The sequence below is a fragment of the Ovis canadensis genome, chromosome 1, assembly GCF_042477335.2.
Source record: "Ovis canadensis isolate MfBH-ARS-UI-01 breed Bighorn chromosome 1, ARS-UI_OviCan_v2, whole genome shotgun sequence".
Taxonomy (NCBI): domain Eukaryota; kingdom Metazoa; phylum Chordata; class Mammalia; order Artiodactyla; family Bovidae; genus Ovis; species Ovis canadensis.
In genome coordinates this window covers 40,382,677-40,406,213 of record NC_091245.1, presented here as the reverse complement: position 1 = coordinate 40,406,213, position 23,537 = coordinate 40,382,677, and the positions used below count along the sequence as shown (strand labels likewise).

Here is a 23,537-nt window from a genome sequence, read left to right as displayed (position 1 = left end):
TTTCTTGGGATGGATCCTGAAAACTCTGCTTCTTGAAATTTTTTCTAGTCTTAAAATAATTTTGTCAGTGAAGAGACTAAATTTTGTTCTGATTGGTGGGCTCTGGTTTATTGCCCGATGGTTAATTTCCATTCACTTCTGTATCAGCCTCAGTTTAGTTAGAAAAGCAGAGCCCTTATAAGTAATACAAGAATGAAAGGTTTAAGACATGAAACAGGGATTACACATATGGGGAAAGACCTGGAACAGTGAAGTCTGGAAGGCCATAGCTGGAAGAACATCATTGCTTTATGTCAGTCTGATGCATGGACATGAGTGGAAACACCAGGCGTGCAAGGGGAGCACAAGATGCTGCACACAGCTAACCACTCTACACAGGACAGACCTTGTGAGCTCATGGAGGTTTCTATGAAGCCCTCACATCTGTAAAGTGAGAGTGTGTGAAGAGTTGCATGAAATTGCTGTGTCTGAGAAAACTACCATGTATGATACACACAGCTCCTCAAGAATTATGGCCTCTTCTTTACTCCCACCTCCAAAAGTCGAGATAAATTTTTTTCACGTTAGCAAATCATGGTATGCTAACCCTTTTCTGCAAAAGGGAAGCACAGAGTTCATTTCTTTTTTAGCTGAGTCATATTTCCCTTTGGTATCCTGGATAAGCTCACTCTTGCTACATTATAAACAATCACAAGATCCCAGTGGCATGTGACAGCAAGCATTTGTTTAGGTTACACATCTACAGGTCAGCTGGGAGTTGGCCTCTCTGGGTTGGGAATGGCTGGGAAGCTTGGTTGGGAAGCCTGGTGACCAGAGGGCTAGTCCAGGCATGCTCTTGGGATGATGGCAGAGGTGAAAAAGAGCAAACCAAATTGCACAAACCCTTCCCAAACTCTGAGCACATCAGTTCAGTTGCTCAGCTGTGTCTGACTCTTTGTGGTCCCATGAATCGCAGCACGCCAGGCCTCCCTGTCCATCACCAACTCCCAGGGTTTACCCAAACTCATGTCCATTGAGTAAGCGATGCCATCCAGCCATCTCATCCTCTGTCATCCACTTCTCCTCCTGCCCCCAATCCCTCCCAGCATCAGAGTCTTTTCCAATGAGTCAACTCTTTGCACGAGGTGGCCAAAGTATTGGAGTTTCAGCTTCAGCATCAGTCCTTCCAATGAACACCCAGGACTGATCTCCTTTAGGATGGACTGGTTGGATCTCCTTGCAGTCCAAGGGACTCTCAAGAGTTTTCTCCAACACCACAGTTCAAAAGCATCAATTCTTTGGCACTCAGCTTTCTTCACAGTCCAACTCTCACCTCCATACATGACCACTGGAAAAACCATAGCCTTGACTAGATGGACCTTTGTCGGCAAAGTAACGTCTCTGCTTTTTAATATGCTATCTAGGTTGGTCATAACTTTTCTTCCAAGGAGTAAGTGTCTTTTAATTTCATGGCTGCAATCACCATTTGCAGTGATTTTGGAGCCCCCAAATATAAAGTATGACATTCTTTCCACTGTTTCTCCATCTATTTCCCATGAAGTGATGGGACCAGATGCCATGATCTTAGTTTTCTGAATGCTGAGCTTTAAGCCAAGTTTTTCACTCTCCTCTTTCACTTTCATCAGGAGGCTTTTTAGTTCCTCTTCACTTTCTGCCATAAGGGTGGTGTCATCTGCATATCTGAGGTTATTGATATTTCTCCCGTCAATCTTGATTCCAGCTTGTGCTGAAATGCCCACCATTTTTCTGAGCACTTCACGCCCCACTAAAATACCATTGGTTAAAGGAAGTAGGATGGCAAAGCTCAAAGTCAAGGGTCAAGGGAGTATATTTTGCCCCTGGTGGTAGAATAAGATAGGAAGTGAAAATTTCTGAACAATAATCTAATTGGTCACAACCTCTTAGGTATAGTACCTTAGCAGTAAGATCAGACACAAAGGAGAGTCTACCTCAGTGTCAAAGCGGACATGGCTCAGCACTAGAAATTAAATGAGTTTCTGGACATTCTTTAAAACATTCTCTCTCCCAGCTCACATTTCTTACTTTTTCTCATTCACCATGAGTTTATCCCCCATTTCTCCAAAATCACAGGGCTTCTGAAACCATGACAACTCTACTCCATTCTATCATTCATTTACTCATTTGTTTATGAGCTCTGAATGACTACTACACGCCTATCACTGCACAGAGAGGTCAGCAGCCCCTTCCCTCAAGGAAGTCACTGTCTATTGAATGAGACTGGCCATAAAGAGACCATTATAACATGGCATGTGTGGTGGACACTCTAAAATGACTTGTTATGATCTCCACATTCAGGTGTTAACACCTTTGTGTAATCCCCTCCCTTTTGAGTGTGGGTAGGATTTGCTACTTGCTCCTATTCAATGAAATATGCCAAAGGTAATGAAATCTCATCTCCATGATTATGTCACATTACCTAAGTTTCTACCTTGCTATGGGACTTGTTCTAGAGACTCTCCTTGCTGGGTGGATGAAGCAGGAGGCTGTGAATGGCAATGAACTGCAGGCAGCCTTAAAAACATAGAAAGGCCTCCAGCACACAGCCAGCAAGAAAATCCTCAGCAGTAAAGAGAAAAGGGAGTGAATTCTGTCAACAATTCTGTGTATTCACCTCAGTGAGCTTACAAAAAGCAGATTCCCCATTCGAGCCTCCAGATGAGAATGCAGCCCAGCTGATCTGAATCACAGTTTAATGATATCCCAACCAGACAGTCCTGCTACACTGTGCCTTATCTCTGAGCACACAGAAATTGAAATAAAAATGTGTTGTTTTAAGCCATTAAGTGTGTGGCAATTTGTTACAGAGCAATAGAAAACTAACAGAGCATGATAAGGCATGATAGAAATGCTATGAGAGCCCACAGGAAAAGTTTCTTAGAGAAATCTGAGTTGAATCTCAAAGGATTAGGTACTAGAAAGGAAGGAAAAGGAAGCAATGGTCTTTGGGGGGGTGTAAGAAGACGATGCACCTCTCAAATGTTTTGAAACGAAGACAGGAATAAACAACCATGACCTACTAAGTCAGTGTGGTGTTTATGGTATAAGTAAAACATCAATAAATGATAGCAGTTGGAAAGGCAGACAGATTAGAATATTAAGGACTTTGCCTTATCAAAGGGTAGCAATTTTCTCCTGAAGGAAATGATAAATAAGAGGTTTTAGATATGATAAAAACATAAGCAGATTTGAGCTGTAGAAAGCAGTCTGACAAAGCATGAACAGAAATTATTGTAATCATCAACTTAACCAGATAGATATGGAGTCTGGGAACAGAAAGTTAGAGATAGGGGAGTAGGACCTTGAAGAATCACTGATTGAAGGTTACTGCCTGTGCCTGGGAATTAGATGTGGTTGTGTTTCAAGGACAGGCAACAGCAAAAGCAGTAAATAATAATTTATAAGACTTCCCAGTTCACAAAGAATTTTTACCTATGTGGAGTCATTTACTCACAAGAATCCTGTGAGGTAGGGAAGGATTTTGGAAACAAATACATATTGAACATTTTCCATGTATCCAGCACTAGCTGCGGATGAAGAAACTGAAGCCCAGAGGTTAAGAGGCTGTCCTAAATTACACAGACCTGCTGGCTCCACCCAAATTCTCTGACCCCAAACATTTTGCTTTCCCTTCTACAGTAGCTGATTTCCATGATAAATTACCAGCTCTCTCTTCTTGCTTAAGACCTGCCCCCAATCTGTTCCAAATGTTTCTTTGAAAAAACATTAATTCTTAACAAAAAATACCCAAAACATCTCAACTAACTTATTCCTTTCTTTTTAGCCATATTGCAGTTATCTCTAAATCTAAAATGAGCTCTAGGAGTCAGTTTAGTGTTTTGCTTATTTTTGCTACTTTTATACATTTTGAAATTTAGCCTTAGATTTTCAAATGATAAATATTCACCTATTAAAGGCTACAGAAGCTTGAGAGTAAAACTAGTCCATTTTTTTCCCAAAGCTCCAATTCTTATGTAAGTAGTTTACTGAATTTAATTTGTAAGTCAGAAAGAGTTAACAAAGCAACTTCAAAAGAACAAAAGATTAGACCTCACATATTTCAACTTATTTGAACTAAACAAAAATTTAAATGCATTAATGTGACTAGTATCTTAGTCTTAAAAACAAAGTAAAACAAATAGATTGAACTCAGTTTACTCGGAGGTATGCAGACATAACTTCTTTCAGTTTGATAATTGGCTTTCTGAGGCTTTATATTTTCTCTAGCAATCCGAGATATGGCAGCAATATACCTAGAATAACAAAAAGAAGCTGTCACTTATGAATATAAATGGAAAGGCCAAACACAATTTCTAGAAAAATAATATTTAAAAAATCATTGTTAACTTTTGATGTCAATGTGTTCAATAAGTTGGTGAATTTTTTCCCCCTCTGTTTTCTGGAAGACTATGTATAAGGTTTGAGTGACCTATTCTTGAAACTTAGGTTGAAAAAAACCTATTAAAAACATTTGTACTTAGTTAAAAGAAGAAGAAGAAGTTGTCTAATTTCTATGAATTTTGGAAAGTGCACACTACTTTTGAAAAAAATAAGGCCAACAAATCCAATGAACCCGAGGAGCAGAGCAATGAGTTTTGACTATGGTTGGCATTCTCAGTACTGACTAATGCAATGGTAAACTGAAATTACTCTCTATGTGGGTTTTCCCATGGAAGAGTATCTAGAAAAGTAAACAAATATGGCGTTAGAGTAATATTTCAAGAGTAATAAAAACATCCTTTGGTATACCAAGGTATGTTAATTTCTTAAAGCAGCCATAACAAATTACTACAAACATGGTGACCTAAAATGACAGACATTTAATTTCTCATGGCTTTGGAGACTCAAGTCTAGAAACAAGGGGTTGACAGGACCAGGCTTCCCCCAAAGGCTTCAGGGAAGAATCCTTCTTTATCTCTTCCTAGCTTCCACTGGTTCCCAGCAATCCTTGAAAGAGCTGACTCATTTGAAAAGACCTGAGGCTGGGAAAGATTGAAGGCGGGAGAAGAAGGGGATGACAGAGGATTAGATGGCTGGATGGCATCACCGACTCAATGAACATGAGTTTGAGCAAACCCTGGGAGCTGATGATGGACAGGGAGGCCTGGTGTGCTGCAGTCCATGGGATCGGAAAGAATCAAACATGACTTGAACGACTGAACAGAACTGAGCAACTAAACTGAACTGATGAAACTCTAGGTTAACAATTTCTTTTAAACACTTTAAAACTGGCATCCATTATCTTTTGACTTGCAAGTTTTCTGACAGGAAGTTATCGGTTGTTCTTATCTTTGTTCCTCTATATGCAGTGTGTATGTGTGTTTAACCTTCATTGCTTTTAAGATTTTCTCCTATCACTGAGTAATAGCAATCTGATTTTTATATGTCTTGGAATGGTTTCTTTATACTTCTGCTTCTTGGGATTTGTTGAGCTTCTTCGTCTCTGAGTTTGTATCTTTCATCAAATTTGGAAAATCTTCCGCCGTAATTATTTCTTTGCACATTTTTTCTGTCAGTTTTTTGGGGTACACCAATTATGTGTATCTTATACCACTTAATAATATCCCACAGTGCATTAGGACTTTAAATCTTTTTTTCTCACTATGCTTACTTTCAAGAGTGTTTATTGCTACATTTTCAAGTTCATCATTTCTTCTTCAGTATCTAATTTGCTTCTTTCCATATAGTTTGTATTTAAAGTATTTTGTATTTCTTTTATCTCTGGATGTTCCATTAGTCTCTTGTATATCTTCCATTACTTTTTATTATACTCATGATTTTCTTCAGATCCTTGTGTATATTTTATAAGATGTATAAAAACTGCATTAAGGTTCACACTTACTAATTCTATTATTTCTATCAGTTATGGATATATTTATACTGATAGATTTTCTGCTGCTGGGAGGGATTGGGGGCAGGAGGAGAAGGGGACAACCGAGGATGAGACGGTCTGGATGGCATCACTGACTCGATGGACATGAGTCTGAGTGAACTCCGGGAGATGGTGATGGACAGGGAGGCCTGGCGTGCTGCAATTCATGGGGTCACAAAGAGTCAGACACGACTGAGTGACTGAACTGAACTGAACTGATAAATTATATTTTCCTGCTTTTTTGTACAACTGATCATTTTTGATGGGATGATAGACAATGTAAATTTCATGTTGCCGGGTGCTGAATTTTGTTATTTTCCTTTATATATAGTTGTCCATTGCTGTGGCATGAAGTTTAGTATCTTACAAGTTCAGTTTAGTACTTCAAGGTTTGTGTTTAGGGTTCCATAGGGGTCCAGAATTGCCGGGGTCCAGCCCCAGTGGATCCAGGGAATTTGAAGCGGGAACGGAGTCGGCGTCCTAAGAAAGAACTATTTAATTAGAAATATAAAGAGAGATTAGGAAAGAATAGTGTAGTAGGAAAATTAGTGGAGAAAAGATGCTGAATAACTTGGTTTATGCGGAAAACCAATAGAACTCTAAGACAAGGAGTTTGCACCACCTATGTAGGCCACAGGTGTCTTCCCGGTCTCCCGAAGGAGTGGGGACACAAAGTGCCCCCCCACCCCGTTCAGATCTTAGAAGCCCAGGCAAAATTAGTAGGCTTGGCGAGCCTCCGTGCTCCAGATGGGAATTCAGCCAGATAAGAAGAGAACGAGAAAAGACCACAGGGGGAAACCAATCTTTCCAAGAACTGGTCCATTTCTTTATTTTCCAGGTCCACTTTTATACTTCTAGTTGTACATCGAAAAAAATGTAAGAAAGAGAGTCATGCAGGGTCAGCTGCTCCGACCCTTATCAGCATATCTTTGTTCTTACAATGGTCTTACATTTGTTCACAATATCTTCTTGTCTGGAGACCGATTAACATTTTATGGCCCCACCTTTCTTTCTATTGATAAAGGTTAATCAGAAAACTTGTTTCCCCTTAAGATCTACTTAGTCTTAAGATAGTGATAAAGTTACCCTCTTACATAGCAAGGACACAATTATTTATAACAAAGAAAGAGGAGTACAATGATTTATAACAGAGAAAATTCATTAACTCAAAAGTCTAGTATTGCTAACATCAAAACTACTATATTTCTTTTTCTACATTCCAATTACGTCGATTAACATACTCATTCCCAGGTGCCTGAGGATATGGAGGCCTGGGGGCAATCATTAACTCAGCAATGAAACCCTTCACTAACATGATTTTTATCTTTAGAAAAACCCTATGCTAACTAAGACTTTCAAAATACTCCAAACTCTTTGTGCTGTTTATGGTTGAGAGGTTGTAAACAATCATGTACATAGTAGCAAGAGTGCAGATAATCCTGTTGCACAAGCTAGTCTGCCAGCAGAGAGGTTTTTGGACTGAAACACCCTTGTGACACCCAGGAGATTTATTAACTGGAGTCCTAAGTTAACTCCTTTTCAGAGAGAGGTGGTGGGGGATAGCCCCCTGTATAATGTCAAAAGAGTAGGCAAAAAGCACAATGCAGTAAGGCAGGCAGACTCTAGTTTTGGCAGAGATGCACGAGCAGATCCAGCGAGGCTCCCTTAAGGCCCGACTCGCCTTTGCCTGTCGGGCCCCTTAACCTCATGACCTTTGCCACGGGCAGGACTCCTCGTGCTGGCTCCCAGCACAGAATAGCCTTTACTTGGAGACAAGCTCAGTTGGTAAAGCATCTGCCTGCAACGCGGGAGACCTGGGTTCAATTTCTGGATCAGGAAGTTCCCCTGGAGAAGGAAATGGCAACCCACTCCAGTATTCTTGCCTGGAGAATCCCATGGACAAAGGAGCCTGGCAGGCTATAGTTCATGGGATCGCAAGAGTCGGACATGACTTAGCCCTATCTTTTTTATTTTTATAGCCCTATTCCTAATGTATGACCCTTCTGAAGCTTCCATCCAATGTCCTTTGAATTAAGAGTTCTAGCCACTCTAACTAGCAGGAATGCACACCAAGTCTTGTATGAATTCCCAAACAAACAAAATCATTATTTTCCTCAAAGCAAACATGACTTCAGTTAGAAAACAGTATAACTTGATTTACACCTTTTCTCCCCCAATGGTAAATCTTTGTCCTCAAAAAACTATATACTATTGATATTTCCTCTTTCATTTAAACATTTGCCTTTATCTAACTGAAAATATAAATTATAAAAAAAATCTTGTCACAATTTTAAAATTAAAAATGCAATTAAAATGACTATAAGAGAAGCTGTAATAATTACTAAGTTAAAAATAACAAAACAAAAAACCCCAACGCTTGTTCTTATTAAATTCTTCTATCATTTTGGTAGCTCTGTAAACTGATACACATTCTTGAGGAGTTGCTCTATGTACTTAACAAGTGTCATACAACTTATTACCTCCTTCCATCTAGTAACCTGACTTTCAGTAAAAAGCTCTAAGAAACTTCTTGGCCTGCTTTTTATCCTTCCCTTCAGGTAGAATATACGCTAATAAGCCTTTAGGCAACCACAGCTGTCTTCAGTCTTACCTTGCTTAGACCAAGGCACAAGCAATTTCATGCAACACATTTCTGTGGCCTTGGGGAGTGGGGTAGGTTGTTGTAGGGGTAGGCAATGGAGAGAGGGAGAGAGAGGAGAGAGAGAGAGAGATCATTCTCTCAGAAGTGTTCTATGTGGGAGCAGAACCAAAGAAATGATTCCCTTTTTGGCAGGAGGCAGCCTACTATATTTCTGAATTGAAACTCCTCTTTCTGAAGAGCGATGAGAGACGAAGCAGCCTTAAGCCACACTGTCTATAATACAGGAAGATCCATCAGATTCTGTGCTACAGCCAAAGACCCACAGTAAAATCTGGGGGCAACCTTCTGAGAGAAAAATTAATGAATCATATCCATAAGAGAGAAACAATAGAGAGTAAAAAAATTCATTAAAAAAAACATAGCTGAGAGAACTGGGTGTGTTTATTGTGAAAAAGAGAAAACTTAAGAGGAGGAAAGAGAAAGACATAATGACTATTTTGTGAGACTTAAAGGGCAAGTACACAAATCAGAGGAGCCTTACCTGTGTTTCTTCGAAGGACGGTAGCAGTACTTTCTCATCTGCCACAACGTGGGTGCCTGCTAAATGTCTTCAGTCATGTCTGACTCTTTGTGATCCCATGGACTGTAGCCTGCCAGGCTCCTCTGTCCATGGGATTCTCCAGGCAAGAATGCTGGAGTGGGTTGCCACGCCCTCCTCCAGGGCATCTTTCTGACCCAGGGATTGAACCCACATCTCTTACGTTTCTTGACTTGGCAGGCAGGTTCTTTACCACTAGTGCCACCTGGGAAGCCCCTTCTGCCACAGCAGTCTCCCCTGAATCATGCTTTCTACCCACATCCACAGCCAAGGTGCTTAGTGTCTGAGCTGATGCTCAATCTGAGCAAATAAGGCATGCCCTGTAGCATCTGGTAGGTAGGCCTGGATTCGAATTTCGGCTCTGTTGTTCACTGAGTGTGTAACCTTAGCAAATTCTTTTTTTTTTTTTTTTCTTTTTTTCTGATAAAATCTTCTTTATAAGATGGAGGCAATTTCTCATTTTCTGAATGGCTTTGCAGACTACGTAAAAGTACATAATAGGTTTTCTAGCAAAGTCTGTTAAATGAATGAAAGAAATTTGGAATAGCTGAATATCACAAGAGGTTAGATTTAAGCTTGAAATAAGGAAGATTAGAGCTAGTTGAATGTTCCTGAAGTGCTGAGCTTCCAGTCTCTAAAAATATCTAAGCAGATACTAAGTAAAATTATTTTTTAAAAGAATTTTTCTCCTCTAATTTTTTCCACGTCTTTATTTTAAAAAGGACATTTGAAATAATCATTCTAATGCCATTTCTCTTGTTAACCACAAGATGGCACTCAAGGTTTAATCTTTGGGGAATAAAGTATTTAATTCCTCCTTAAAAATGCATTAAATATATAATTATGTAAACCTACAAAAACAATGTTTAACTTCAATAATCCTGGAAGGACAACAGAAGCATACATTAAGTTAACGTACCCAGAACAGATACTTTCTATAACTGGAGAAACTTGGAATCAAACATAGTTATGTTAAAGGATGATCACATATTTTTGTGAGTTAAAACACACAGTCAAAAAATCAGACACTAAAGGAACTTAGAAACAATGAATATTAACTCCTTTATTTAAAATACAGTACAACTAAGACTATATTTTACAAATATAAGAAAGTTTTATATTGGTGTTTTGATATGACACATGATAATCCATTTTAAAATATGCTTCCTCCTTGGAAGGAAAGCTATGGCAAACCTAGAGAGCATATTAAAAAGCAGAGACATTATTTTGCCAACATAGGTCCATATAGTCAAACCTATGGTTTTTCCAATAGTCGTATATGGATATGAGAGCTGGACCATAAAGAAGGCTGAGTGCCAAAGAATTGATGTCTTTGAATTGTGGTGCTGGAGAAAACTCTTGAGAGTCTCTTGGACTGCAAGGAGATCAAACCAATCAATCCTAAAGGAAATCAACTCTGAATATTCATTGGAAGGATTGATGCTAAAACTGAAACTCCAATACTTTGGCCATCTGATGCAAAGAGCTGACTCATTGGAAAAGACCCTGATGCTCGGAAAGATTGAAGCAGGATGAGGAGGAAGTGACAGAGGATGAGATGGCTGGATGGCATCACTGACAACGGACATGAGTTTGAGCAAACTCCAGGAGATGGTGACTGGCTGGAAGCCTGGTGTGCTGCAGTCCACCAGGTTGCAAGGAGTTGGACACGACTCAGCAACTGAACAACAGCAACAACAATTCATTTTTATTAAAGGGCTTCCCTGGTGGCTCAGCGGTAAAGAGCTCATCTGCAGTGCAGGGGATGCAGGTTCGATCCCTAGGTTGGAAAGATCCCTTGGAATAGGAAATGGCAACCCACTCCAGTACTCTTGCTTGGAAAACTTCATGGATAGAGGAGCCTGGTGGACTACAGTCCAGGGGGTGGCAAAGAGTCGGACATGACTGAGCACGCATGCACAACCCATTTTATACAGAAGAAAAAAGGAACTAACACTGTTTAATAATAGAATTAAAATCAATCCAAAACCACAACACTTTTCCATAATAGCAGACTTGTGTTAGTAACTGGGTAGGGAGTATTTTTACATGTACCTGAAAAATTTAAGCTTTTAATCAGCACATATTCATAGGCAGATGGGAGATACAGTTTCAGTTTTCAAAAACAGTATGTGTTTATCAATAACTTTGAGCAAGTTGGTTAATCTCTTTGTGCCTCCTTTTTTCACTCATTAGCAAACTGCAATATAGCTGCCTCTACATTTCCTCCACACTCCTTTCCAGAAGCCTAGGAGTGACAATCCAGTTGAAAAGGGAAGCTAGGAACCTTGTCATGGGGCTCTGTCTGTATGACAAGGGAAGTGGTCTGACTTGGAGTGTAGGTTGATTTGCTGTGGCTTTGAAGGTAGCTGGTGGATCTTCTTGTGGGTTACACTTGGAGGCGTGTGCTTATGCTTGGAGGTGTAACTGTCCACCCCACCGTGCGGCCAGTGTTACATTAGGAAATGAAGAGAGAATGCATAATATACAGTAGGCGTTTCACCATGTTAGTTCCGGTTTCCTTTGTACTTCAAAGTATGGGCAAAGGCAATATTCTCTCCCAAAGTCACACTGAATGCAAAACTTCTCCAGAATGTATCACTTTTATTTAGATAACTTGCTGGCTGACAAAGCTTAGATGACTGCCGTAGTTCCTTCCATGACCAGATAAGCAATCACTAGGTATAGAGATGATGTAAAAGTCAAGTTACACGTGCTTAAGTAAAGATAGTCAAAAGAAAAGCTTGCACTGCTTTCCTAGTTTGTAGCTTTCCTTTTCTCTGGAGAAAATAAATATGAACTACTGATTAGATTCTAGGTTCATATTCTTTCCCATGTCTTGGTAGATATAAAGCCTTTTCATGAATAGCCAAAAGTCCAGCAAGAAAGAAAAAGACCTTAGAAATGAACACCAAATCAAATGATTGGTTCATGAATATTTATGAGCTGTTTATAATGGCAGTAAGTTCCTATTAATACTAACTAAAAACATGTGTAAAACTTAATAATTTACATAAAATATTCATGATAGTCATTTATATTTCCAGTTTTCAATCACTGCTCTATCATTATACCCTTCAGTTCAGTTCAGTCACTCAGTCGTGTCCGACTCTTTGCAACCCCATGAATCGCAGCACCCCAGGCCTCCCTGTCCATCACCAACTCCTGGAGTTCACTCAGACTCACATCCATCGAGTCCGTGATGCCATCCAGCCATCTCATCCTCGGTCGTCCCCTTCTCCTCCTGCCCCAAATCCCTCCCAGCATCAGAGTCTTTTCCAATGAGTCAACTCTTCACATGAGGTGGCCAAAGTACTGGAATTTCAGCTTCAGCATCATTCCCTCCAAAGAAATCTCAGGGCTGATCTCCTTCAGAATGGAATGGTTGGATCTCCTTGCAGTCCAAGGGACTCTCAAAAGTCTTCTCCAACACCACAGTTCAAAAGCATCAATTCTTCGGTGCTCAGTTTTCTTCACAGTCCAACTCACATCCATACATGACCACTGGAAAAACCATAGCCTTGACTAGACAGAACTTAGTCGGCAAAGTAATATCTCTGCTTTTGAATATGCTATCTAGATTGGTCATAACTTTTTTTCCAAGGAGTAAGTGCCGCGCTGATCATGGAGAGGGCTGGCCCCAGTTCCGTGTAGCCGCAACAACAATGGGACCATAAATCGGTTGAAGCGTGGCTGGACGATCACTGGGACTTTACCTTCTCTTACTTTGTTAGGAAAGGCACCAGCTGGTCTTTAGAGGAGCTACCCCTGCCCAAGGCCAGGAGCAGCAGCTGGGAGGAGCGACCCCACGGCCAAGGAGCGGTGGCTGTGCAGGCGCAGGAGGGCCTAGAGGAACTATTCCATGTTCAAGGTCAGGAGGAGCGGCGGTAAGGAGATACCCCTTGTCCAAGGTAAGGAGCAGCAGCTGTGCTTTGCTGAAGCAGCTATGATGAGATACCCCACGTCCAAGGTAAGAGAAACCCAAGTAAGATGGTAGGTGTTGCAAGAGGGCAGACACACTGAAACCATAATCACAGAAAACTAGTCAATCTAATCACACTAGGACCACAGCCTCACCTAACTCAATGAAACTAAGCAATGCCCTGTGGGGCAACCCAAGACAGGCAGGTCATGGTAGAGAGGCCTGACAGAATGTGGTCCACTGGAGAAGGGAATGGCAAGCCACTTCAGTATTCTTGCCTTGAGAACCCCATGAACAGTATGAAAAGGCAAAATGATAGGATACCAAAAGAGGAACTCCCCAGTTCATTAGGTGCCGAATATGCTATTGGAGATCAGTGGAGAAATAACTCCAGAAAGAATGAAGGGATGGAGCCAAAGCAAAAACAATACCCAGTTGTGGATGTGACTGGTGATAGAAACAAGGTCCAATGCTGTAAAGAGGCAACATTGCATAGGAACCTGGAATGTCAGGTCCATGAATCAAGGCAAATTGGAAGTGGTCAAACAGGAGATGGCAAGAGTGAACATTGACATTCTAGGACTCAGCGAACTAAAATGGACTGGAATGGGTGAATTTAACTCAGATGACCATATCTATTACTGCGGGCAGGAATCCCTTAGAAGAAATGGAGTAGCCATCATAGTCAACAAAAGAGTCCGAAATGCAGTACTTGGATGCAATCTCAAAAATGACAGAATGATCTCTGTTCGTTTCCAAGGCAAATCATTCATATCACAGTAATCCAAGTCTATGCCCCAACCAGTAATGCTGAAGAAGCTGAAGTTGAACGGTTCTATGAAGACCTACAAGACCTTTCAGAACTGACTATACCCTTAGAATACCCCAAATATAACCATAATCAGTACATTAGAATGGGTCCCAACATTTTACTTTTCCTAAAATTAACTGCCTTCACATTTAATCCTTTTATTAAGTGGGAAAACAGGGTAAGTATGTATCATTCAACTTACGTGAATCAAGTGCCTACTAGTTGCCAGGTACCAGGCTAAGTGCAGAGAATACAAAGCTACAAGAATGGTCCTGCCCCAATCATTCTGCATGAACAGATGAATTTCCCTACCACAGGCACTGAGAGAGACTGGGACAGAGTGCTACAGAAGGACAGGATGGGGGGACATGGGAGCCTGAAGCAGGGACCGTTCCACAAAACACACTTGAGTTGGATCTTCATGCCACCCTTGTGGAGCACTTTGCCAGGCTGAAGAGATAACAGGACAGAGAAGGGAAAAGAACCATGGGGAGAGTGGGATTGAAATAAATGTGGCCTTGATAGGTGTTGATTTTTGGTTTCTAGACTAAGAAGATTTCAACAATTTTACATGTTTCTATTTTTATTCTCTAAAAAGTTGGGTAACATGGGCTTTTGTCAGCCCCTCTCCTTGGGAACTAATATTTACTGAAGGTCCATATGCTAACACTATGTGGTTTTTATATATACGATCTCATTCGAGACATCAAATGCAAAACCACTTTGCAAAGTAGGTAATATCTCATATAACAGATAAGGAGATAAGCTCAGAGAGGGTAAGAATTTGTCCAAGATCTGTCTGACACTCCAGCCCACCCTCTTCCCCCATGCTGTCCAGAAAGAGTTTCCACATGACAATTGAACTAGGGCCACAGAAAGGAAAAGAAGAATAATAGTGAACCTCAAGTGGGGCGCACTTTACATGTACCAGATACAGTCTGAAGCGTCTTACATGCACATATCAGTATGTTTAATCCTCACAATCTCCTTGGGAGGTGGGTAGAGTTATTACTGCCATTTAATAGATAAGGAAACTGAGGGACAAAGCAGTCAGATAACATGCCCGAGGTCACAGAGTTGGTAACTGGCAGAGGCAGGATTTAGACGCAAGAAGTCTGGCTCCCACGCCCGTGTATTTAAGTGCCCTCTGTCCCACCTTTTAACTCAGACCAAATCCTAACTTGAGACCCTGCTGGGAAAGATATCCCAGGCAGAAAGCACAAAGTGGTGAAAAGATCCTATGTTCCCAAACAATAAGGAGGAAAAAAAAAAATTAGGATAGCTAACGAATCAGTCTTGATTGATGAGGGGATGGGAAGACAGTAGGGGAGAGGGCCATGAGGCAGAAGGGATAAGTCTTTTTCCTGAACTCTGTAGATGAAAGACTCTCAATTTGCATTTTCTGGGTTTTTTCAAAGGGGAAATTTCCTTGTGAGGAAAGCATTTTCAAATATTAAAAACAGAGGGATGCATAAGGTATTATATTCCATGTACACATAGACCAACTGCGCACTTGCATAGATTCCCAAAAATTTTACTTGAATTTAGTGAATTGACCACTTTATTATACCTTATGTATTTTGATAAACAAGATTTTTATTATTTTAAAAAATGGATTCTATCATGCTTTATATTTTTGCATGCAATAAAATTATATAGATAAATATATCTTTTAAACACTTTAAATATTGTTTAAATCAATGTTTTGTTATCATCTGATCTAAATATATTCTCATCAACCACCAGATGGCATAAGGTGTGAGAGTTTTATTCTGACAGGGTTACCATGCACATGATAATCTGACCTATAACTTCAAAATAATGTATTTTGGAAAATGTTCTAGCACTCCAACAGCTCACAATTATTTGAGCCATATGAGAGAAGTGGGTGGATAAGGTGAAAATGACATTGTCCTACTCTCTACATTTTGAGTTCTGTGGGATTGGCCTTACATAATGAATCAATAATCAAACAAATAAAACAAAATAGTTCTGTCAGAGGAAATCGAAAAGGAAGTCATGTCAAAGCAAAATTAACCTTATATTCTACATAGGTTTCTTTAAGTGAAACTTGAAACATGCCTTCCAGAAAAAAAAAACAAAAACCACGCTCATACTTCTTCAACTTCTGCTCCATAAAAACTTTTCTACTGCTTGCAATTTACTCTGAAAGCAGAAAAGTATCTATCTAGTGCAAAAGCTTTTCTCCATTTTGGCTCAAAGGAAGGTTGATGCAGAAATTAACTGAATAAAAGTCTCCAACTGAAAAACTCGATCTGAACTATGATATCAAAGGACAGGAAAGTCTATTTTAAGAGCCTTGGTTTCTACACAAATTCTTAATAAGCACACTATTTTTATTAATCCTGTATTTTCACCTAGTAAAGAGGTCACAATGCTAACAAGGAGCTAAAAAATGAAATAAATACAAAAAATAGGAACTGTAATTCCCCTAGCTTTGTGGTAGCACATTCACTGCATGCTTTGAAATAAACACATCAGAATAAATGACCACTACAACACAGCCAGTACCACAGAGTGGAAATGGAATCTGTGCTCTAACACGATGAAGCAAAAAACCTGCCTTTAGAAGTCACAAGACCAAAGCTGAGATTAAGGTCCTTTCCTTAATGTGGTCTAAAAGTAATTACAAAAGATACTGTCACAATTTATCATTGTATTTAATTACATACTTCCTCATTAATTTAATACACTTGGTTCCTGAGTGAATAATCCTTCTGTGAAAGAGGAAAAGATATTTGAAACTATGAGAAAGATGAAATGCTAACTGGTGATCAATACAGATGTGAGAGTTGGACCATAAAGAAGGCTGAGCACTAAAAGAATTGATGTTTTTGAATTGTGATGCTGGAGAACTCTTCAGAGTCCCTTGGACTGCAAGGAGATCAAACCAATCAATTCTAAAGGAAATCAACCCTGAATATTCATTGGAAGGACTGATGCTGAAGCTGAAACTTCAATACTTTGGCCACTTGATGAGAAGAACTGACTCACTGGAAAAGATCCTGATGCTGGGAAAGACTGAAGGCAAAAGGAGAAGCAGGTGGCAGAGGATGACATGGTTAGATGGCATCACTGATTCAATGGACATGAATTTGTGTAAACTCTCGGAGATAGTGGCGGACAGAGGAGCATGGTGTGCCGCAGTCCATGGAGTCACAAAGAGTTGGACACGACTTGGTGACTGAACAACAACGAGGATGGAAACAAGAAAATTAATAGGAAAAGTACTGTGAGATCCCTTCACGGTGGCTCAGATCCTGTCTCCATCTTTGGAAGGCAGTAGATAGCAAAGGTATTTCCCACTGGGGTTCATATGAAAGGACAAAAGGATACTTGGTTTTGTTCAGGTTTTAAATAAATTCAATGGGTTTCTTCTAATAGTTCAGTTAGTAGAAAGTGAATAATAGATATTTCAGGTGCAGAGTAAAATATTCTAGACACTTAAAATTACTTACCTTAAACTCCATTCTTTAGTATGTTTTAGATCATCTTTCCTCCAATTATAATACTGTTTAATGAAATTCGGATCTTTAAGAACTGAAATTAGAACAATTTAAAAAGGAGCTATGTATACGTTCTTTAACAACAGTTCAAAGTTTAAAATAATACATGTCTTTAGTTGGTATGAGGCAATAACACATACTATCATAGTTCAAGTCACATTACAATCCTCAGACACTTTCCAAATTCTTTTTACTTAAATTTTGTGATGTTTGATGTTGTTTGAATAATCAGATTTTAACTGTGTAACTTATACAAACTCTTATACAAAGACCATGTGGAAAATTCTTAAAGAGATGGGAATACCAGATCACCTTACCTGGCTCCTGCAAAACCTGTATGCAGGTCAAGAAGCAACAGTTAAAACTGGACATGGAACAGCAGACTGGATCCAAACTGGGAAAGGAGTACGCCAAGGCTATATATTGTCATCTGCTTATTTAACTTACATGCAGAGTACATCATACGAAATGCCAGGCTGGATGAAGCACAAGCTGGAGTCAAGATGGCCAGGAGAAATATCAATAACCTCAGATATGCAGATGACACCACTCTTAGGGCAGAAAGTGAAGAGGAACTAAAGAACCTCTTGATGAAAGTGCAAGAGGAGAGTGAAAACTCAGCATTCAAAAACTAAGATCATGGTATCCGGTCCCATCACTTCATGGCAAAAAGATGGGGAAACAATGGAAACAGTGACAGAATTTATTTTCTTGGGCTCCAAAATCACTGGAGATGGTGACTGCAGGCATGAAATTAAAAGACGCTTGCTCCTTGGAAAGAAAGCTATGACCAACCTAGAGAGCATATTAAAAAGCAGACATTACTTTGCCAACAAAGGTCCATCTAGTCAAGGCTATGGTTTTTTCCAGTAGTCATGTATGGATGTGAGAGCTGGACCATGAAGAAAGCTGAGCACCAAAGAATTGATGCTTTTGAATTGTGGTGCTGGATAAGATGCTTGAGAGTGCCCTGGACTGCAAGGAGATCAAACCAGTCCATCCTAAGGGAAATCAGTCCTGAATATTCATTGGAAGGACTAAAGCTGAAGGTGAAGCTCCAATACTTTGGCCACCTGATGCTAAGAACTGACTCACTGGAAAAGACCCTGATGCTGGAAAGATTGAAGACAGAAGGAGAAGAGGAGGACAGAGGATGAGATGGTTGGATGGCATCACCCACTCGATGGACATGAGTTTGAGCAAGCTCCGGGAGCTGGTGACAAGGAAGCGTGGTGTGCTATAGTCCACAGGGTCACAAAGAATTAGACACGACTGAGCAACTGAACTGAACTGACTGAATTTATCATTATACTGACAACTGTTTATATATAACTTACAGAAATGAAGACAGTGTTAAAATAGCTCATATAGAAACTGACATCATTGTTTAATAAAATTCTAATTCAGCACTTCAAGTGAAAACAATAAAACCTTGGAGTCTGATGTGACATTGCAGATCATGATTTTCCACAAAGCAAGCATCTACAACAAATGATCATCCAGCCTCTAAATCCCTTGCCAATGACAGAAAATTCTCCTCTGTATTTTGAGACTGCCCATCCCATTGACAGCTATGTAGGTCACACGGTCCTTCCTTAATCTGAGGGCTTAATCTGAGTTTCCTCTGTTCATCCTTCTGACCCCCTCCAGCAATACTGAGTAAATTTATCCCTCCCCCATGGGCAGGGTCCCTCTAATATTTGAAGATAGCTCTCAGGGCAGTCTCAGTTCCTTCAACTTTTTCTTAAGTCATAATTTTCTAGAGACCTAACCATTCTCAGCCCATTGGTGAACTCTGTTGATATTCCTACTAGAATTTTTATCCAGAACTGGCTCAGAATCTTGACTTCATACCAATAGCAAGATGCAGGTGGGATTGCTGTCTCCCTCAGAACAGACAGATCAATTTAGTTCAGATCTGCCTTGGCATTCTGGAAATCACATTACACCACTGGCTCATATGTCTGTGGTTAATTATAAGCCTTATGCCTTCAATCAGTTTCACATAAAGTTACTGAAAACCTACTAAGCTTAAGGACTGGTGGTTTTTACATGAAATGCTATTAAGCCAGATCATTCTCACACACACATATATTCTTCCTTCTCTCCTTTGTCCTCCCCCAGCTTTCTGCCTCTCCCTCCTCTCCTCCCCTTCCCTTCTCCCCTATCCCCCACCTCTTTTTCTCTCTCTTTCTTCTAATTGTCCTGGGTTTACAGCCGTGAACTATTTAACCAACCTGATGCTCCCTCCCAGTCTTGTCCTTATCTGGAGCTTCCTTCTTTTTTTTTTTTTTAATTTTAGTTTTTTATTTTTTAAATTTTAAAATCTTTAATTCTTACACTGCATTCCCAAACATGAACCCCCCTCCCACCTCCCTCCCCATAACATCTTTCTGGGTCATCCCCATGTACCAGCCCCAAGCATGCTGCATCCTGCGTCAGACATAGACTGGCGATTCAATTCACATGATAGTATACATGTTATAATGTCATTCTCCCAAATCATCCCACCCTCTCCCTCTCTCCCTCTGAGTCCAAAGCTTCCTTCTTAACAGTGATTAATTAACGCCTTCCAGCTTGATGAAATTTGTCATTGACACAAAAAACATTTAAACTTAGTCATTCTCCTTTTCTTCTATTATTGTTACATGATTTTCACCAGCAATGTTCCTATCTATACTTTAATATATTTAATTCAAACACACATACATGCATATTCTTATAGACTTTGTTGATATTCTTTTTATTGTTATTTGGAATATATTCCTTCCTTCCTTCAAGGAAGCAAACCTGCACTCCCCAGAGTCCTTAGCAGGATTCATTATTACTTTTAGATGATTATAATAATTAACATTAATAGAATTCTTACTTTGTATGCGGGTACTTGTAGATATGCAGTCTTACCATTATAATACCCACTTCACAGACAGACAGACACAGAAAAGTTGATAAATGTCTTCTCAAAGGTACTATTCATTACTCATTCATTACTATTTGAATGATGTACTCTGCATATAGGTTAAATAAACAGGGTGACAATATACAGCCTTGACATACTCCTTTCCCAGTTTAGAACCAGTCTATTGTTCCATGTCTGGTTCTAACTGTTGCTTCTTGACCTGCATACAGGTTTCACAGGAGGCAGGTAAGGTGACCTGGTATTCCCACCTCTTTAAGAATTTTTCACAGTTTGTTGTGATCCACACAGTCAAAGACTTGAAATACACAAAAAATTTTTTGTCACACTAGCAGCTTGTGGCATCTCAGTTCTCTGACCAGGGATTGAACCTGGCCCTTAGCAGTGAAGCAGTGGATATTAAGAGAACAGAAGCAGAAGATATTAAGAAGAGGTAACAAGAATAAACAGAAAAACTATACAAAAAATATCTTAATGACATGGATAATCATGATGGTGTGATTACTCACCTAGCGCCAGACATCCTGAATTATGAAGTCAAATGGGCATTAAGAAGCATCACTATGAACAAAGCTAGTAAAGGTGATGGAATTCTAGCTAATTCAAATCTTAAAAGATGATGTGGTTAAAGTGCTGCATTCATTATGCCAGCATATTTGGAAAACTCAGCAATGGCCACAGGACTGGAAAAGATCAATTTTCATTCCAATCCCAAAGAAGTGAAAGTGAAAGTGAAGTCACTCAGTCGTGTCCGACTCTGCGATCCCATGGACTATATATAGTCTACTAGGCTTCTCTGTCCATGGGATTTTCCAGGCAAGAGTACTGGAGTGGGTTGCCGGTTGCCATTTCCTTCTCCAGGGGATCTTCCTGACCCAGGGATCGAACCCAGGGCTCCTGCATTGCAGGCAGATGCTTTACCCTCTGAGCCACCAGGGAAGCCCAAAGAAAGGCAATGCCAAAAAAGGTTCAAACTACTGCACAATTGCACTCATTTCACATGCTAGCAAGGTCATGCTCAAAATCTTCCAAGCTAGGCTTCAACGGAATGTGAACCAAGAACTTCCAGATGTACAAGCTGGATTTACAAGCTGGCAGAGGGACCAGAGATCAAATTGCCAACATCTACTAGATTATAGAAAAAGCAAGCAAGTTCCAGAAAAAAACATCTACTTCTGCTTCATTGACAACTCCAAAGCCTTTGACTGTGTGTATCACAGCAAACTGTGGAAAATTCTTAAAGAGATGGGAATACCAGATCACCTTATCTGCTTCCTGTGAAACTTGTATGCAGGTCAAGAAGCAACAGTTAGAACTGGACATGGAACAGCACACTGGTTCCAAATTGGGAAAGGAGTCCGTCAAGGCTGTATATTGTCACTCTGCTTATTTAACTTATATGCAGAGTACATCATGCAAAATGCCAGGCTGGATGAAGCACAAGGTGGAATCAAGATCACCGGGGGAGGTATCAATAACCTCAGATATGCAGATGACACCACCCTTATGGCAGAAAGCGAAGAGGAACTAAAGAACCTCTTGATGAAAGTGAAAGAGGAGAGTGAAAAAACTGGCTTAAAGCTCAACATTCAAAAAATGAAGATCACGGCATCTGGTCCCATCACTTCATGGCAAATAGATGGGGAAACAATGGAAACAATGACAGACTATTTTCTTGGGCTCTAAAATCACTGGAGATGGTGACTGCAGCCACGAAATCAAAAGACGCTTGCTCACTGGAAGGAAAACTATGACCAACCAAGACAGCATATTAAAAAGCACAGACATTACTTTGCTGACAAGGGTCTGTCTAGTCAAAGCTATGATTTTTCCAGTAGTCATGTGTGGATGTGAGAGTTGGACTATAAAGAAAGCAAAGTGCCAAGGAATTGATGCTTTTGAACTGTGGTGTTGGAGAAGATGCTTGAGAGTCCCTTGGACTGCCAGAGATCAAACCAGTCAATCCTAAAGGAAATCAGTCCTGAATATTCATTGGAAGGACTAAAGCTGAAGCTCCAATATTTTGGCCACCTGATGTGAAGAGTTGACTCATGGGAAAAGACCCTGATGCTGGGAAAGATTGAAGGCAGGAGGAGAAGGGGATGACAGACGATGAGATGGTTGAATGGCATCACCCACTTGAAGGATATGAGTTTGAGCAATCTCCGGGAGTTGCTGATGGACAGGAAATCCTGTTGTGCTGCAGTCCAAGGGGTTGCATAGTGTTGCACACGAAAGAGCAACTGAACTGAACTGAACCACTAGGCCACCAGGGAAAATTTGATGTTTCCATTTAAGGATAATTCATGTCTTTCCTTAATTTTTTGGAATTGCCTTTCCTATATTTTCTATTTGAGTATGTATGGTACTCTCTTCCTTATATGTTCTGAAATCCCAAATGGCACGGTCATCTTTTCTGAATAATCCCATTATTCTTATATTACAGAGTCATTTTCTCCATTGCTTTCTCTACTATCTGAGAGAGGACAGATGCCACCATATTTGTACAAACTTTTAACACAACATTGAAAAAACCAAGATCATGATATCCAGTCCCATCAATTCATAGCAATAAAGGGGAAAAAATGGAAACAGTGACAGATTTTATTTTCTTGGGCTCAAAAATCACTGTGGACAACGACGACAGCCATGAAATTAAAAGACACTTGCCCCTTGAAAGAAAAGCTATGACAAACCTAGACAGTGAGTTAAAAAGCAGAGACATCACTTTATAGACAAAGGTCTGTCTAGTCAAAGCTATGGTTTTTCAGTAGTCATGTACAGATATGAGAGTTGAACAATTAAGAAGGCTGAGCACCAAAGAATTGATACTTTTGAACTGTGGTACTAAAGAAGACTCTTGAGAGTCTCTTGGACAGCAAGGAGATCAACCTAGTCAATCCTAAAGGAAATCTGAACTGTTGCTAAAGCTGAAGCTCCAATACTTTGGATACCTGATATGAAGAGCCAACCTACCGGAAAAGACCCGGATGCTGGGAAAGATTGAAGTCAGGAGGAGAAGGGGGTGACAGAGGATGAGATGGTTGAATGGAATCACCGACTCGATGACATGAGTCTGAGCAAACTCTGAGAGATAGTGAAGGACAGGGAAGCCTGGCATGCTTGCAGTCCATGGGATTGCAAAGAGTCACATGTGACTGAGTGACTTAAAAAATTTTATTCTCATAGTTTTTTCACTCATCTGTCTCCTACCATCTAACATTAAATGCCTCAAAAAGCTTATGATAATGCTTATCATTTTGTCTTCAA

At 40.1% G+C, this 23,537-nt stretch overlaps 1 protein-coding gene across 3 annotated transcripts in view; it reads right to left on the bottom strand.

Annotated features, from left to right (window-relative positions):
- The window catches only part of UBE2U (ubiquitin conjugating enzyme E2 U), a 78,589-nt gene that overhangs the window by 5,766 nt on the left and 49,286 nt on the right, over positions 1 to 23,537 (bottom strand). For all 3 annotated transcript variants that reach the window (XM_069593617.1, XM_069593610.1, XM_069593626.1), the window contains 2 exons: positions 17,303 to 17,384; positions 4,177 to 4,271 (listed from right to left, as the gene is read on the bottom strand). In XM_069593617.1, coding sequence (XP_069449718.1) covers positions 4,177 to 4,271; positions 17,303 to 17,384 — 177 coding nt within the window. The remainder of the gene's footprint in view (positions 1 to 4,176; positions 4,272 to 17,302; positions 17,385 to 23,537) is intronic.